The sequence below is a fragment of the Lissotriton vulgaris genome, chromosome 7, assembly GCF_964263255.1.
Source record: "Lissotriton vulgaris chromosome 7, aLisVul1.2, whole genome shotgun sequence".
Taxonomy (NCBI): domain Eukaryota; kingdom Metazoa; phylum Chordata; class Amphibia; order Caudata; family Salamandridae; genus Lissotriton; species Lissotriton vulgaris.
The window spans coordinates 720,507,297-720,526,217 of record NC_141695.1 but is presented as its reverse complement, the minus strand read 5'-3'; the positions used below and the strand labels follow the sequence as shown (position 1 = coordinate 720,526,217).

The 18,921-nt window shown below is 47.2% G+C and overlaps 1 protein-coding gene across 1 annotated transcript in view; it reads left to right on the top strand.

Moving 5' to 3' along the window:
- The window catches only part of WIPI1 (WD repeat domain, phosphoinositide interacting 1), a 312,079-nt gene that overhangs the window by 224,232 nt on the left and 68,926 nt on the right, over positions 1 to 18,921 (top strand). The window contains exon 11 of the mRNA XM_086930963.1: positions 15,898 to 16,019. Within this exon, the coding sequence (XP_086787089.1) occupies positions 15,898 to 16,019 (122 nt within the window). The remainder of the gene's footprint in view (positions 1 to 15,897; positions 16,020 to 18,921) is intronic.

Genomic DNA, 18,921 nt, shown 5'->3' with positions numbered 1-18,921 from the left:
ATCAACACACCTCTGGAGTATGACGAGTATGAGGCTGCAATTTGAAACTCTGCCCATCATGATGCTACTCGGGCTTTGGATTGGCGTGTTTAATGTGTCTCTTGAAGTAGTGCGATCTGTATATTGTGGCAATCCAGATATGCTAACACTTGCCTAGTTTTTTTCGGGTTGTATAGCCTCCGAACTTTCCAGGTCACCTAAGAGATGGTTTCATTCCCTGATGTGTATTTGTGCATCAACAATCCTCTTCTGGTGGAATAGCACAGTCCAATAACACTTGCAAGCACTGGCATTGCCCATGGCATAACAGAAACATCCCTTGCTCTATGGCAACCCAATCGTGCCAGAGACTTTCCCTTGCATTAGTAACTGAGTAACACAAACGCATAGAACATTACATCAATCCATATTGTCTACAACAATTTAAAGAAAGTATCAAGTTGTAGGGCAATCCCTCTAGGTGGTCACTAGGTACCCACAACCCCCGCTAGGTAGAGGGGGCGACGGGGGTTATATATGCTGGCTTGTAATCACATTATCAATACTACTTATTTCAGTCCTGCTCTTCTGCTCGTATTCCTCTTCTGCACATAGTAGTTCATTACAGTTCATGTATGCACCTCTGTGGTACAGATCAAGAGAGGCATGGCAGATTCAAATGCAGCGTGTCCGTGTATTGTATTGCATACTTTCCGAGGTGCATGGCTCTCATCACTTGAACTCTTTTACAGTGGGCTCATATCAGCTCGCCTGGAACGGTATTCTGGACTCCAGCATCCAGTCGCGTTCCAATGCTAATCAGTATCTAAATCATTGTTCTTGCTAGTTTGGGCTCTCTCCGCCCGTTCTATCTTTTTAATGTGTGCCATTGCGTCATTTGAGGTTGCAAAGATTTTTGATTGTCCGTTTTGCTGTATCCTCAGTCGGGTTGGGTAAAGCATAGCATACTGCAGTTTCATGTACTGTACTTTCCGTTTCACTTGTTCGAATTCACGGCGTGCTGCCTGGACCGCTGCAATGACATCTGGTTACCTTGATTTTTCATGTTCCCACTCTCTCACGCTAGTCGCAGAGCAGTGTCACATCCCTATAGTTTAAAATCCTAGCGATGATTGGTCACAGTGACGCCCCCGGTATAGGGCGAGGGGAAAGAGTTCTATGTGCGCCTTCCACAATCCGCATTGGAGAGATATGTTCAGCACCTAGGATTTCCCTGAACATGGTTTCCACATAATGTTCAAGCTTGTCCGTATTCGTTGATTCCGGTACCCCAGTAATACGTAGATTGTTTCTACTGGAACGGGCCTCAAAGTCCTCATTCTTAGCTTGAATAACTGAAAAGATCGTTTCCATGCCTGCACACTCGGTTACCGTTGTCAGCCCATCTTCTCCCACTTCTTGGATACGGGCGCCATGTTTGTCCAGTTTACTTCATGTAGTCCATTCTTAAATTGAGGTAATCAATTTTGCCGTCTATGGTCAGTAGACTCTGCTGCATGGCCTGCAGTGTTTTTTACAGTGTGGAGCCATTCCCCTCCGCTATCTCGGGTGGAGGATCCTTGTGCTCCTGTGATTGGGCCTTGGCTGTGCAACACGATTTGAATAAGAGGGTTGCTTGCTGCTCGTCAGCTTTACCCATATCATCCCTGTGCTGTTGCTGTCTTCGTATGTCCGTGAGTTTTCATTCTATCTGCCACAACCCCACACACCTGCCATTCTTAAGAACACCCAGATCGTGAGAGTGGCGATCAGATTTAGCCTCGCACGTTAATCCACAGCTCACATCCATTTCTTTTTTTTTGGCGCGCAGACCGAGACTGCTGACCTGGCTAAGAGTCATAGGCTTTGCTCTTGGCTGCTATTCAGTGTTCACCCCAGTGACAGCAGTGTATTTTCCAGGATTTTCGGGCTTTTCAGGCCTGCGTGGACCACTCCGACTCTCCACTCCATCTCACCTCTATCCATGGACGTTATGGCACATGACAGTGATGCCAGTCTTATCCCTGGGCTCACTTTCACCAGGGGAGGTCATAAAGAGACTTTTATTCGTATGGCAGTATATGTTGGCGCTTACAGTCTCCACGTGCCTCTGTTGCCGTTGCGATGTGGTCTATGGCCTTACTGGCTCGCTGCCTATGCTGTCCTGGTTTCTACACTATCGCGACACATTTGTCTTTTTATGCGGCGTCTCTCGGGTCGCACTCGCCTCACTTTCCCTGCCTGCCTCTAGGTCCCGGTTGTGTTGTGGCTACGGTAGCAGTGGCTTGGTGGCATGCATCAGAGTCCCAGCTGCGTGGCACTCACTAGAGCGCATCAGGTTCACGGGGGCAGCAAGACTCATCCACGGCTCCAGGAATTGCCTGTGTTCCGGCCTCTGCTGCTCAGCGGACATCCCGGCTCATCGCAGGCATACTGCGATTTATCGGTACATCTACTCACCTCAGCCTACACACCGGCTTGTTGTTCCACCGCTGGATCTCAAAGTGTTGTCCCAGGGTTTGCGATCACGCCCACATTGCTGATTGTCACTGAGTCGCATACCCCATTTAGTTTGCAGTTCTGCCGCGATCGCGCTGATATTGCAGCTTACAGATGTCGATGTTTTGGATTGGAGTGGGGCAGATTGGAGTGGCAAGATTGTTTTGGATTTGAGTGGGGCAGACTGTTGAGTGGGGCAGACTGTTGAGTGGGGCAGACTGTTTTGGATTGGAGTGGGGCAGACGGGAGTGGGCAGATTGTTTTGGATTGGAGTGGGGCAGATGGGAGTGGACAGATTGCCCACTCCCATTCCCCACTCCAGTCCAAAACAAATTGTTTGAGATCGGAGTGGGGCAGATTGGAGTGAGACATTGTTTTGGATCAGAGTGGGGCAGATTGGAGTGAGACATTGTTTTGGATCAGAGTTGGGCAGATTGGAGTGAGACATTGTTTTGGATCAGAGTGGGGCAGATTGGAGTGAGACATTGTTTTGGATCAGAGTGGGGCAGATTGGAGTGAGACATTGTTTTGGATTGGAGTGGGGCAGGCTGTTTTGGATTGGAGTGGGGCAGGCTGTTTTGAATTGGAGTGGGGCAGGCTGTTTTGGATTGGAGTGGGGCAGGCTGTTTTGGATTGGAGTGGGGCAGGCTGTTTTGGATTGGAGTGGGGCAGGCTGTTTTGGATTGGAGTGGGGCAGGCTGTTTTGGATTGGAGTGGGGCAAACTGTTTTGAACCTAAATAAATAAGTATTTAAGGGCCTAAGAAGCGTTAAGCAAGCGCAAGCGCGACCGTTGCTTAACACGCTTGGACTCGTTCCATTCAAGCCAAGCCCATCTTGTCTGTTCAACATTTTAATGAATTTTCGAAGCTTGATCAAAGTCTGCAGGCATTGCATAAGCAGTGTATCATGAAAATGGACGGTTCAGGAATCAATTATTCTCACCTCAGTGCCACCAACGTTTGAGGTTGCACGCAGATGCGGTCTCCTTAAATAGTTATGTACACGTATAAATATATGTACAAATACATAAATGTACAAGTCAATTTTAGGGTTATCGTAAAACCATTTGACAACTTACCGGTCTTGTATTGTGCTACGTCTGTTCCTTGATTTAGATCTCTTATAAGAGCTAGCAACTGGCTGTTGTGTCTTCTAAGGCACAAATTCACCTGTTAAAATGTAAAATTATGCATGGGCAGTTTTATAATTTCTTGGTACAAAAAATTAGAAATGCAATAGCTTTCTGGGGCCATGAACTTGTGTGTTTGCCAGGCAATAGTAAAGTGGAGCAACAGGGAGGCTTGAAAAAAGGAGTGGGGGGCAGTTAGAGGGTGGGGGGCACACCGAAGACCCCTTGATGAAAGTAGAAGCTGGTGGATGAGAGGACAGATTTGAATCATGTGATGAAAGGGGAGGATCGGAGAAACGGGGTACGTGAGGAAAGAAGAAGAGATACAGGGAGTCTGAAATGAAAGAAAAAATGGGAGGAGATGAGAGGAAGACTTGTGAAATAAAAGCATAGGGAGAAAAGGAGCAAAAATGGAGAGAACTAAATCTTGTGATGAAAGGAGGAGCAGGTGGAGAACACAGGAGCCTGTTGAGAAAAGAAAAACAGAATGGTGGTCGAAAAGGAGGGCCTGAGATGAAAAGTGGGGAGGAGCGACCGGGCCCGTGACAAAAGGTGAATGTCTAAGGGGGGAGGGGAGGGGAGAGGAGGTGAGAAGGAGGGGGAATATCATGAAAGTGGGGACGGAAGGGAGAGGGTGAGGCATTTGTTGAGTGCGCTAGTTGCTCGAGGAGAATGCACGAAATAAATTACATTTCAGCAAGTCAGTATCTGGGAAACTGCTCGCCACTCTCGCAGTACCATGTCTTGTTTTATTGTATGTTGTATGTGATGTGGGGTTTTCTCTATGCGACTTCATGTTATGTTCTGCTGGGTCTCCTTAGTTTGTATGGCAAAATACTTTGTGCTGTTTGTTTTATGGTGCGTTGTGCTTTGTGGAGTCGTACGCCGTGCTTCATTATGTTGTATGAGCTATATTTATTGTGCTTGTTTGACTATTGTGGTTTATTTTCTGTTGGGCCACACTGTATGGTATGATCTCTTGCAGTATGTCTTCTTCTGTGCCATGTTGTTTGCCATGATGTGTTAGTCAGTGCTTTAAATGGGGGGGGGGGGGGGGGGGTTGTGCAGATACTCGTCAAATTAAGCTGTGGGGGAGAGGCAAGGAGGAGGGCTAGAGAAGGGACTGAGGGCGGTGTTTGATGACAAACATTAAAAGGGCTCAAGAATATTTTTGGGTGCGAATGATCACAAAAAGATTCAATCTGTAATGTATTGTTAGTGTCCTTCCGTGTTTCAAGGATACTTTTAGCATTCCCTTTCAAATGTTGCATCTATGAAGATTGCCTCTGCACAAGTGGCACATTTATCTCATTTGAATGCTGTGTTTTAAAAAAATTCTTATTATTTTCTTTAGGACTCTTCCTAAGAATGTCCTTTTAGTCCGTTTGTATCATCACCGTGAATTAAAAAATAAAATGAATCTATAAATAATTAAAAATTATCTTCCAATCTATCTTAATTAGTAAAATATTAACTTCATCTAAATGATACACCTTCATAACAAGCAATTAGAAAACTGTTCGGCCGTGGTTATCTCTTCTGGTTTAACATCTACTAAGGCCACAAAGCAAGACCACAGTTGTTGAGAATTAATGATCAATACCACTGGAAGCGAGGGTCCAATAATATGGTGAAGACCCTACATATGATGGTTTAAATGTTCCTGGGACACACAAGAGGGCAAGACATAATCTGTGTAAAGAAAGAGGCCATGGTCAACTGCTGTTTAGTGGAGCAGAGGACTTAGTCCTCCCTTTTATGGTTGACCATTGTTTGCTTGCTGGCTCTCTCTGATTATAAATCTTCTTGCCGCTCTTGTCATAAACTTGGTGAACCGGATATTAAGCGGTGGATTGTCCGGATTCATTGATGCAAGGATAGCTTGTCGGAACGTGCGATCTTTAGGTCGTCATGTAACGCAGGACAAAGACATGCGACATGCTCAATTGTTTCCTTGCTACTCCCGCACACCCTGCACATTACGGTGGTATTTTCACGTTGCCAGCTCAGCAGGTGTAACAGCAATGGCCATTTGCCTATTCTGAGGGCCATGAATCTTTTTTTCCGCAGCACAGAGTAAGTACATGACAGATATGGGGCCATAATTCCTGGTTTGAACACTTTTAAAATTGTCCAAGCGTGTTTACGTTGGGGCAGTTGGGCTCTGTTCGAAGGAAAGGACCAAAGGCGGACGTTCCTTTTGGTGTGGATTTTGAGTGCCTGCTGCTGTGGGTTTGAGTTCCATATTTCACCTATGTACCCTCAGTGTACTGCATCTCCACCCCCTGGTACCTCTTCACCCTCTGGTGTCTCTTAGTCTACCCTCTGAACCCTCACTGAATAACTCAGCACAGTGCAGCGACACCACCAACATGATTCTAGGGAGATGTGACATTCACTACTCCGGTCCACAAGTGAGCCAATAACAATCTGAGGCCTTGGGTACCGTCTGACATCTCTACTATGAACCCTCAGTGCACTGTATCTCTGCCCTCTGCGCCCTCAATGCACTGGATCTCTACCCTCTTACATATCTGCCTCCGTATCTTCAGGGCACGACATCTCTACCCTTTAACATCTCTGCCTCTGCACCCTCAGGGCGCTGCATCCCTACCCTGTAACTACAGGGCATTGGACCTTAACCGTCTGGTATCTCTGCACCCTCTGCATCTCTACCCAGTGGCGTAGCAAGGTCAGATGGTAATCGGTGTGGAAAATTTCATGTCACCCCCGGCTTGACAAAATGTCAAAAAATATGTTTTTAAAACACATATTTTTGCCATTTTATCACCCCCCTCAGGGATGACAACCAGGGTGGCCCGCACCCCCTTCCTACGCCACTAACCTCTCTGCTTCTGTGCCCTCAGTGCACTGCATTTCTCTCCTCTGACATCTCTGCTTCTGTTCCCTTAGTGCACTGCATTTCTTCCCTGACACCTCTGCTTTCTGCGCTTTTAGTGCACTGCATTTCTTTCCTCTGACACCTCTGCTTCTGCGCCCTCAGTGCACTGCATTTCTCTCCTCTGACATCTCTGCTTCTGTTCCCTCAGTGCACTGCATTTCTCTCCTCTGACATCTCTGCTTCTGTTCCCTTAGTGCACTGCATTTCTTCCCTGACACCTCTGCTTCTGCGCCTTCAGTGCACTGCATTTCTAAATTAAATAGAGGTGTCAGGGAGGGTGCTGTGCAGTGCAGTACTTTTTTGCAGTTTTATATAAACATGAACTCGACCTGAAGTTATGGGAATGCTTTACATGAACACCATCTACATTACATAAGTTCCGCAGCTCTAGCTATTTACACCAATGGTAAGTGGTGCTTGGGGCATGGGCGGCGTGCAGGGCACCCACCTATGTCGGAGTTGCAGAAGATTCCTTGATGGGTCCTTAATCTGACTGATGCGTATGGCAAACCTGCTTCTTGCAGGTGCACTTCTCTGCCTCCTCATCTGAATTTTATGGATCTTTGTTTTCTGTCCAGCTGCCTGCGCTGGTAAAGAGGAAAGGGAAAGCTAGAGAAAATTGCACGTTTTAAAGGCCTTCCCTTCCTTCCCGCCGCACAGTTACCTGGCAAGTGACGTCACGCGCTGCTCTGACGGGGCGCGTCACTACTGGTGCGAACTTGCCATCGTGAACATGCACCGCAGTGTACAAATGTTATGTATGCTCACATGATGACTGTGTCCTGAAATGCCAACCCGTGGCAGTGAGTACCGGTACTCTGCTTGGTAACAGAGAAGTTCTGGTTCTAGTGTATAGTGCTGCTAGCAATTTGTTGATTTACACATTGTTATGCCTTGTTCACGAGCGCTGTGTTATTGGGGATTGATACATCCAAAGGAAGCCCCAACCTAAGACATTCCACAAACATAAAAGCAGGACTACTCTCTTGAATTGACTGAGCTCTGTCTAACAAAGAAAACACATGCAACCTAGAAGGAACTGGAATTAAATACAGCTATTACAGACAATCTTGTGTGTTTATTATAATATTTTCTGCCTATAACTTTTGACTAACACTGCGATGGAACAAATAAAATGTTGCCTTCAGCTGTGTTCAGTAGTTCAAAACAAGCAATGATAAAGCCAATAGGTCTCGGCTACGCGAGAGGTAATAGCTTTTTCAATACCTTTTTAAACATGTTGTTCAGCATAGCTAAAATTAAAAATATCCCAAAAAAAAAGCGCAATGAGGCGCCAAGCGCTGGTGCCACGTTATAGTTCTTTTTATTTTCGGGTGGAAGAGCGGAACAGGCAGACCAGCAAGGACGAAGGGAGGGGAGGTGTGTGCAAGCAAGAATGAATGGGTGAGGGCAAAGGGAGCAGCAACATGGGGAAGTGATGGGTGGGAGAGAAAAGTAGCAGCAGATAAAACATAGCCCTACTATCAAGGCACGATCAGCGAATTGACAACAATTAAATGTAATCAATTAGTGCTTGGTCCATGCCCCAGACAAAAAGAACTGAAGTGACACAGGCCTCTGCTGGTCATTTAAGGTGCGGCAAAGCAGAATGACTCAGACTCCAACAAATGCTGAGCAATGGGTGGGTTACACACCCTATATAGTGTACAATAGAGCATAGTGCTTCAATCTGTGGGGTGCGGCTCCCCCTGGGGAGGTGCAACATCATCTCAAGGGGGGCACACACTCCACCTTAAAATCCCACTTTGCCTTTCATTGATTCCCACATGCACAGCGTGCCCATACTTTTGTAATTTAAAGAAAAACTTTTGCCTACTGTCTTCAGCTCTCTCAGCGACTCTGACAATGTAATGAGGTCTGGTCCAAACCTGCGTCTCAGACAATGAGGTGCAGGGACACTGGCTGCACCTGAGTTGCTAAGACATGACTGCAATGCCGAATGGTAAGAAAATGTGCCCTCTTCCAAACAAAAACAGCACCCATGCATACACAGTGAGCCTGCCTGTTTTCTAAGTAAAAGGAAAAAGGAAAATCGGTTATTCTGTGCCTTACCTCTCCCGATCAAATGGCTGAGATACAGAAATCTGTAAATACAGATCAGAGCCCAGTGAATGTAAACTCAGGTGCTCTCTAAATTTCTGCCTGCCGCCTTTGAACGAGTTTGTGTATTCATTTGCTAACTATCCAAGGTCCTTGTTTTTCAGAACTGTGACTGAAAAGGTGCAGCTGTCCTAGCGCAGTCACATGATGAAAAATTGCTTCCATGTATTTTTCTGTGACAGACCCGTTTTTTTTTTTATCTCAGAAATTTCTTTGATCTCATGGTCACTCGCTTGATTCCCTGTAGGTCCACTCAGCTGTACATGTTTCAGAAGTCGATAAAATAATAGCCATTTAGTTGGGTAGCAAAGCCGTGACGTCCCTTTGTCAAAGGTCATGTGATGTCTCTTCCTGTATTGTCGCTAGGGTGAAAATTCTGGTGGCCCAAAAGCTGTGCAACACGCACACCCAATTCATTTTAGCAGGGGACAATGGTGACTGGCAACCCATCTTTTCAATTAGATATTTAAAATTGTGTACAACCTTTCAATCCACCAAAGCACCAATACCTGCTGGATTTTTGTATTCCAGATGCAGGTAGTACAGTTGGAGACTTTACAGAGCAAAACTTGATTGCAGCCCTGGTAGTCCCTCTCCTGCATGGCCCCTTTGGAAGCAACAGAAGCAACTATGGGAAGGTAGCAGAGGAAGGACTGGAAATAGAGTAGCCAGTCCTTCTGGGGACGAGTGGGTCCACTCCTAGTTGGTCCCAGGCGTTGAGCACTTGGATGTATGTAGAATCAGTAAGAAGTAGAGTGCAACCTTTACTTCAACGTGCATTATCTGCAGTAGTAATTAAGAATGGTTGGTCAGTGAAGAGCTCCACAAGCGATACATTTAAGACATTTAAGTAGTGGCCTCTTGCGTTCTACCAGAGATAAGACCTCTTCTTTTTTGTGGTAAGCTAGTTTGAGGTTCATTCACAAAGTTTGTGTTCTTGCAATGGGAAGGTTGCTAATCCCTATGTATTCAACAGCTCTTCTGTTTTTAGGTAAAAAGAGCACAAAAATACCTGGTAGCTCTGCTGTATTATTTGTTCTTCCAGAGGAACGTGCATTTGGAGGCATAGCTTTTCAATAAAGTTAGGGGCATGTGAGCCGGATATTTCCTAACAAGCAACAAGGTATACCCAACTAAAAGGATAGGGCAGGCTGGAGCTCCTGGACAGCAGTAACAGACACCTCCAACAGAGTCGCCCCCCCGACCTCTGCTCACCTCCCAGCCAGCCTTCTTCCATAACCGCTAGTTACGCCTCCAAAGACACTAGAATCGGTTCACGCTAACCTCCCTCCGCTGCCACCTTATTTTGTCACCAGCACTGCTCCTGAACCTGCGCACCCCTCCCCTCTAGCACCCCCAGCCTTTACTGATCTCGAAATTCTACACTCCATTACTGATCTCGAAATTCTACACTCCAGAGCGACTAATCTAACCCAGAGCATCCATAGCTGCATTCTGGATCTTGGGAACCTCCTTCGCCTTGCCGAACTCGCCCTGGCTAACCTCAAGCCTCCTCAATCCTCTCCCCCCCCTGGCCCCCCCCCCCAGGACCGCCAAGCCTCCCATGCACCCACTTGCCCTGGCTAACCTCAAGCCACCTCAATCCTCCCCCCCCTAAGATCGCCGAGCCTCCCATGCACCCACTTCCGCTACCTCTGAGACATCTTCGCCCGCGCAAGCAACCCTGCCCCCTTTTAGAGGTGGAATCCCGAACTCTTGCACTCACTTACAACTCTACCACTACTCCATTGGACCTCACGGGAGACGAAATCCTAGCTATCCTCCAAGACCACAACTCTGTCCAAGACACCCCTCGCCCTGTAGATACGAGTCCTGAACACCCTATCTGCACGGTCACTATCAACCCCAATAGGCCAGCTACTCTTCACAACAGAAGTGTGGTTAAAAGAAACCTCGCGCCTGTACTCCTGTCCGTCCAGACCCTTGACACTCCCCCAAACCCCTCACTATCTGGCCTCTTAATCAATTGCCGATCAGCAGCTAAACATGCCTCTTATATTGCTGACCTCATCCTGATCAAAAATTTAGACCTAGCTATACTAACCGAATCCTGGCTCAATGAATACTCTTCCCCTTGCCTGGACTTATTAGTTCCTCCTAACTACAACATTGCTAGACTAAACAGGCAATCCAACAGGAAAGGTGGAGGCATCACCTGTATCTACTGAGCCTCCCTCCTGGTCTCTGAACTCCTAGCGGATTCCACTGACTCCTGCGAATACCTCGCCCTCTCCATTTCCCGCAAATCATTACAACTTTGCAACTTGCACATCTTTTACCACCCCCCAGGCTCGAACGACTCTTTCACTGATCACTTCTTGGATATCATCACAACTAAGATTCCCCTCTAATGCCAAAGAGATCTTCCTTGGGGATTTCGACCTGCACTGGAATGACCCTAAAGATCCCTACGTCAATGCCATCAAAGACCTCCTAACTGATCAAGCCCTGTCTCAAGCCTGCTCTATGCCAACTCACTCAAAAGGGGCCACCCTTGAATGGATCATCTCTAACAAATCCTCAGTCAAACTTGTCTCCATAGTCCCATGTGACTGGTCCGACCACAACATAATCTCCTTCGTTTTACCTGGGACCCTAAAGACAAAGACACCGCAATCGGTGATTCCCAAACGCTGGATCAGAGGCACTAAAAATCTTGACCTTATCAAACTGGAAGCACGCTGCAAATCTGATTCCTCCCCCCCCCCTCTCGCATATAACCACGGTCAGTGACCTCAATGAATATTACTCAGCGTCCATGTTGAGCATTTTGGACGATCTGGCCCCTCTAAAACTAAAAAGGTCACAAATCAAAGACCGAAACCCCTGGTTCTCTGACTCCCTCAACTCTGAGAATAGATCCCTACGACAATCTGAAAGAATCTGGAGACAGCACCCCTCCGCTGCGCATCTTAAACTTCTCCATCAGGCGAGAAACTCCTACAACAAGCACATCCTCAAAAAAAGAATACTTCAGATCGGAATTGGGGAATGCCAAGAACAGACACCACAATCTCTTTGAACTGGTGAAACACCAATCTAATAAACTGGCTAAAACTCAGAAAGAATCCCCTAAATCTCTAATATCTTCTGAGGAATTCTCCTCACCCTTCACTGATAAAATCACAGCACTAGAAATCAAACTGAATACCGCCGTTCACTCTCAACCCCTTCCTGACCCCCCACCCCTTTTCCGCACTACCCTCACTGGGCCCACCTAAAAACCAAATTTGCTGGACCGACTTCGAATACTATGACGAAGACTCCATCTCTAAAATTCTCTCTACCTTAAACCCAAAAAACCACTTCAATGGCCCGTTACCATCCAACTGCCTCCCAAGCCATTGTTCCTTGCTGGACTGCAATAATCAACGCCTCTCTTCAGCAGGGTTCGATCCCGGACCCCCTGAAAGCCGGCCAAGTCCTCCCTATTTTAAAAAAGCAATCACTGGACCCAGCTTCCCCTGACCATTTCAGACCAATCTCCAATATCCCCGTTAGCCAAAGTGTTAGAGAAGTGTGTCCAACAGCAAATAAGTCAGCACATCCACAACTTCCACCTACTTGATGACTTTCAATCTGGATTCAGACCGGGGCACAGCACGGAAACTACTATGCTCCACACCATTGATGACGCCCTCCAAGCCCTTGACCAAGGCAATACCTGCCTTCTAATCCTCCTAGATCTATCCTCCGCCTTAGATACGGTCAACCATGAAAAACTGCTCGAACGCCTCAAACTCAGGATGGGGCTAGATGGCATTGTCCTAGAATGGTTTAGGCCCTTCCTCCATAACCGATCTCACAAATTCCTCATTAACGAGAACTTATCAGCTCCCACCCCGGTCTCAGTTGGCGTCCCCCAAGGTTTAACCCTGTCACCCACCCTCTTTAATCTTTATTTAGAGCCACTCACTGAAGTTCTTTGTACCGCCAATATCTCCTACCACATGTACACGGATGACACCCAAATATACATCAATATTGTGTCACTTGAGGAGATCCTTGCTCTGAATGAGACCCTGAAACTAACTGTCCAATGGCTAGCCGCTAACCAACTAAAACTCAATGCAAAGAAAACCAAATTTCTCCTGATCTCCCCTTCAAAAGCCAAGCCGGAGATTCAGTTTTGGATCCAAGCCATCACAGCCTTAAACTGCCCGTCGACCATTGTAGACTCTGCCAAATCTTTGGGCATACTCCTCGACTGTAACTTGAACATGCAAGACCACATTAACTCAATGGCTAAATAGGCCAGATTTCACCTGATCTACCTGTGGAAGTTTAAACCCTTCAGCGATGCTCCTGACTTAAAAATGGCAGCCCAAACACTAGTTATCTCGAGACTGAAATATGGATGTTTCACCCTCACGGGATTACCCAAGATCTCCTTGGCACCTCTAAAAGCCTGCCTATACGTGGCCAACAGACTACTCACAGGCACTAGGAATTTTGATCACATCTCTCGACCCATGAAAACACTAAACTGGCTCCCTATAGAGGCCAGAATACAGCTGAAACTGGCATGCATCATACACAAGGCCCTATACACAAACTCCCCTGCTTATCTGGCATACAAACAGGTGATATCTGGAGGAAGCAGAAACTCCCGGTCCGCTAGAAACCTCCTGCTCCAACCTGCCCTCTTTCAGAAAAAAGAACCTACAATAGGGCGTTCTCCGGAGCAGCACCAAGAATTTGGAACTCTCTCCCACCTGACATCAGAAAAATCCCTTCTCTACCACGTTTCAAGAGGAGGCCAAAACTTTCTTCATTGGTAAATTCCTGGGCTAATGGCCTGCTCGCATCCACCACAATGAGCCTGACGAATCAAAATCTATTAATTCTTCCTCAGATCACAAACTCACCCCGACAAGAAAATGTGAGACTACTGTTTAGACTGATCCTAATTATTATCGTAACCATGCATTTGTGTCCCCTTTTACCTCTATGCTCCTCATCAACCCTACCCGCGCCAAACTTTGTATATTTCTGTACTTGAGACTGTTTTGTTTTGCTCACCGTGTAACTGTATAAAGCGTTGTGATACCCTCACGGGTCAAGTTTGCGCGCTATAAAACATTAAAATAAATAATTACATTTAGAAAAGGAAGTGAGATAGTCTTGACTATGTTGTCCACTGTAGTCCAGTACCTCTTCACAGCAATGTAGGGCAGAAAGGCCACAGAGAACAAGCTAGCGTTTCCCAAATTTAAGATCAAGAGACCAGGCTTAGGGTGAGCAGCGGCAGCAGAGTTTTTAGTAGCCTGGCCCAGCAGCAGAACACGTGGAAAAATTGAGGAATCAGAGAAATCAGTCTAGATAGAAGCATCAGTCTGTAGAAAATGCTGCAGAATACCAAACACCATGCAATAAGGCACCTACAACTCAAGGAAGGGCAAGTTTGGAACTTCCTGAACCATAAAACCTGTGTACACCATGTTGATCTACATAGCAAGGAACCAGTGATCCCTCTTTTTTTCTCCTTTTTAATAGAATGTATAGAAATGGTTTCACAAATCTTACAATATGAACATTATGTGCAAGGATTACTGTGCTGAAGGACATTGTAATGTCTTTTGTTCTACTGAGATGTACAATGCCCATTGTTGAGCTTCAAGCTGTAAAGTTTTGAGCTAGTGTTTGTAAGTGGCTGTGTATGTAGTAGGTTCAATCCGTTATTTGCCAGATTTTGCATGGGATATGCAACGGCAGTCGATTATGTAGTGTAACAGATTCCAGAAATTTCTGTCAGGTGGTGGGGGGGCCCAGACATCTAAAAAAAAATTCAGCTGGGGGGCTCAACCTAAAAAAGTTTGAAGACCTCTGCAATGGATGTGTGTTGCAGGCTTTGCAAGCATTGGTCCGCTCCAGAATAGACTACGGGATCACTACCTTGACGGGGACAGCAAAAACCCACCTTGCCCCCTTGAAGATTACACTCAACGCAGTAGCAGGAATGGTCACCGGAACTAAGAAATTCGAGCACATTTCTCCAGCCCTCAGAGAACTCAGATGGCTCATAGTGGAGTTACGAGCCAGCTTTAGAACAGCCTGCCTCAAGCACAAAGCCCTGCATACCGGCAAACCAGAATATCTGGCTGCCAAACTCAAAAGGGCAGGCCAGTCCAGAAACCTCAGGAGCTCCAGCTCTCTACTGCTCATCCCGCCAAAAACTCTCAAGCACAGAACCACAGCCAAATCGTTTGCTTGAAACGCTCCTATAATATCTGGAACTCCATCCCACCCCACATCAGAACAATCTCCTTGTTTACAAAATTCAAGAGCCTACTCAAGCCCTCTTCTTCGACCGCCCTTGAGGGAACTGACAGACCCTGGTTAGTCCCCCAACCAACACTACATCTTTACTAATACTCAAGACTGATAACATGGTCGCAGCTCAAGAAATCCTCCTGTGTATAAACATTTTGATTGCCGATTATGTATGGTTGATTATCAGATCCTACCTTCTGACCTGTTTCAAGAAATCCTTTTGTGTATAAACTTTTTGATTATCAGATCCTACCTTCTGACACAGTTCAAGAAATCCTTCTGTGTATAAACCTTTTGATTACCAATTATGTATGGATGAATATCAGATCCTACCTTCTGACGCAGTTCAAGAAATCCTTCTGTGTATAAACCTTTTGATTACCAATTATGTATGGATGAAAATCAGACCCTACCCTCTGCTCGTCTACCTTGTGGCCATATGCCAGTACCTTGCCTGCCCTAACCCCCAAGTTCCCCCACTCTTCTGTATCACAGGTCTGTTCATTATTATATATGTTGTGAAGTGCTCTGATACCCTTTGGTCCAGCTAGCGCTATACAAAACTACTAAAATAAAATAAACCAATGCTCATCAGAAGGACGAAATATTCCAGGGTGAACATAGCTTGTTTCTACATCATTTTTGATCTAGTGACAAAACCAGGAGTACTCTTACGTCCATATTAGAAAGTCATTATTACTTCTTTAATAAAGCCTTTGGCCTTTTTCTTCCTTGGATGCAAGATACTTTCTGGTTCAGAGATGTAGATTAGATATGATTCTGATCTGGATAAATAACCTTCATAGAAGTACTGCAGTTGCCCATGAAGTATAGCCTAATAAAGGAGAAGCACCGCCAGAAGTATTTTGACAGTAGGGCTGCATAGGTCTGTTTGATTAGTATTTTGTTTATTTAGAAGAGAACACCAACAGATAATATATAAAATGTTTGATTTTTCTCCAATGTAACCAGTCTGTGTGGCTCAGGAAAGCTTGAAGAAAACCCAGATGACGCTGTGCGGCCTCCCATACCTCAGTCCTATGCTGCAACTGTTGCCAGGCCGAGCCTGCTGCCTTCATCTTCTTCAATGCCAGGTGAGCACAGGCACGGCTCATGACATGCCCTCCAGGGGCTAAAGTTGCTATTATTTCCTGCAGGTGTAGCCACAGACAGCAGTGGCAGCCAGCTTTCGGCAGAAAGTGTATTTTGCGATGACTTCTTGCTCTCTGAAGCCACAGCTCACTGGGCAGTCTCCGTTGTGGGCTGTTTGTGATGTTATGAGACAGGAGCAGGGACCAGACTATCCTAGTAGGGGCATGCGCCAGCTCATGTGCTCATTATGGTAACGTGATATTATCAATATTTGCATATTGTTAGAACTGGCTATTTCTGGCTGGCTAGGGCTGACGCCAAAGCCAGGCAGAAACCACCATTCTAGTCAGGGCAAGGGAGTCACACGCCAAGATAACCCCTGCTCACCCCCTCGGTAGCTTGGCACGAGCAGACAGGCTTATCCCGGAGGCAATGTGTAAAGCATTTACGCACCCTCACAGCAACAACATCCCAGGCACACCACAAAAGGAACTCCACACAAGGCTATATAAAAATAACTTTTGTATTGTAAAAACACATCAGATAAAAATCACACATATACATTGTGCCAACTGGCACGGGCAATATTCACATGGGATTATTTACAAAGGACAGGGCCACGTGGGCCACTGTCAGAATCAGCACTTCTAGAGCATAGAACATAAGATATAACATAAAATAACAATTCCAGATCACAACCAGTAACCACTGGTCTAAGGTAGGTACACACTACGCAATACTAATAACCATAGGCCTAGATCATGCATGGACACATAACCTCTCTAGTAGAAACTATACTAGGACACAACCACCTAAGAATAAAAATACATTTAGGGGTATAGGCAAGAACACATTACAGAGGTGTAGGGAAAAGGCACATGATGCATCAAAAACACATTCAGAGGTGCAGGGAAGGTAAACACATGATACCTAAAACATTCAGAGGTGCAACACAGGAAAAACACATGATGTATAACCAACACATTCAGAGGTGTAAGAAAACTCAATAGCGCAAAAACACATAAGCCACCACCTGTGGCAGTCCCTAGGCCAACTGGCCTTGTTGGAGCTAGGACGCCCTGTGTCCCAATGTCAGGGGCCTAAACGTAGCAGCTGCCCACTAAGTGCTGGGCAGCTGTAGCAATGAGGGGCCAACGTGGGAGCCTCGCTGGGCTTGTAGAAAAGAATGTAGCCCTCAAGAGCCTCTCTGGGCCCTAAACAACCATTTGGACGGGGAGCCTCTCTGGGCTCTAAAACAACATTATGCCCCCTAGAGCCTCCGTGACTCTAAACACAAAATGGCCTGCCATTGGAGCCTTGCAGGGCTCAAAACAAACAATGCCCCTGAGCCTCTCTGGCTCTTAAACAATAATGCCCAATCGTTGGAGCGGCCCACTGAGCACACGGGCCGCTCTGACTCTGTGCCTGCACTGGCACAGCCACCACTTGGCCTCACGGATTCCCCCCCCCCCCCAGCCCTTCCTCACTCACCGGGCTTCTCGGGGGACTCCTCGTCATCCGGTGCGGCTGCTGGTCGGGACGCGCTATGCTGGCGGGGCACTCTCTCACCGGAAGAGCGCCCCGTCCTCCTCTTCACTCGGGTCTTGACTTGGGGCGGGCACCGGCAATGTGCCCTGCGCCCCCTCCGCCACTGCTCAGCTCCTTCTCTTCTTCTCCGGGACTCCCTCAGCACAGGGGAGCCCCGCTACAGGCCAAAACACCTCGGGCACATCTCCGGTCTCCCTCCATCGCATGGGAGACCGGCAACGTCGCCAAGGCTTCCTTCTCAGGCCGGCGGGCGGGACTTCCGGTCCTTCTCCCGGGCCATGATTGGCCGGCCAGCAAGCTGCTTCCGGGTCGTCGCGGGCAGCGCGGCGGCCCGTCCAGGCACTGTAGGCGGGGGCTGAATTAACCGATGGGTGGGCTCCCTCGAGTTAAATAATAAACGGGGTGAGCTCCTGTCCAGGGCGCGGCAATCTCTGGGGCAATGCCTGTTGAGCACCGGCTGAGACAATTAAATAATAAAACCGCACAACACGCAGGGTGGGCACCTGCTATTCCTCACGCAAAATGCGGGGCGGAGAAACGCTCACAATAAAGCAAAAAGCGCTCCCAAGCGCTATGAAAAGATAAAGCGCTTCCAGGCGCTTCAGGGGTGTTTACAGCGCTCCAAAGCGCTGCAAGGTCTAGTAACAAGGTCCTTCCTGAAATAAAGCACTTCCCAGGGGCTAAGGGGGGCAGAGTCCATCAAGCCCCCAAGGCAAAGACTCCCATAGGAAAGGGGTCCCAGCCTCAAGCAGTACATCAGGTATCCAGGGGCTGGGCAGGGCCCAGGGAGGCAAGCCTTTCCCTGGGCCCAAGCAGAGGCAGGATTCAAGTCAGAAACAAGAACATTTTGTAAGGGGACACAGCCCCCTTTTATACAGAGAAATCCTTTGTCTAGCAGGGTGCAGGCAGTGTGAGAACCAGCTACAACTGGTTATAGGGAACTCCTTTCACAGGCCAGGCTAGGAACATCAGACGCACCACAGGGGGTGGAGCCAGCATTGTGTGGGGAAAGCCCAGCCCTATTCAGGCCCAGGTGCACCCCTCCCCTCACATCGGCATGCTAATCACTCCATTCACCACCGGGGCAGACCCTCCCAGACTCTTGGAGCCAGGCTCACCAGCCAATCACACGCCAGATACAAATTACACAAATATGCCAACTTCTAAAAGTAGCACTTCTACACTAGACACAATCATGCCGCATATATCATTGCGCAGCATTCAATCTCACGAGTTCGAACATACCAAACTCGACCCTGTACTCCCAACACATCAGGAACTACCATGGGCATACATATTCCCCATTCATTCCTATGGGAGGGCAGGTCACTCTCACCACACAAACAGAGAGCTCAC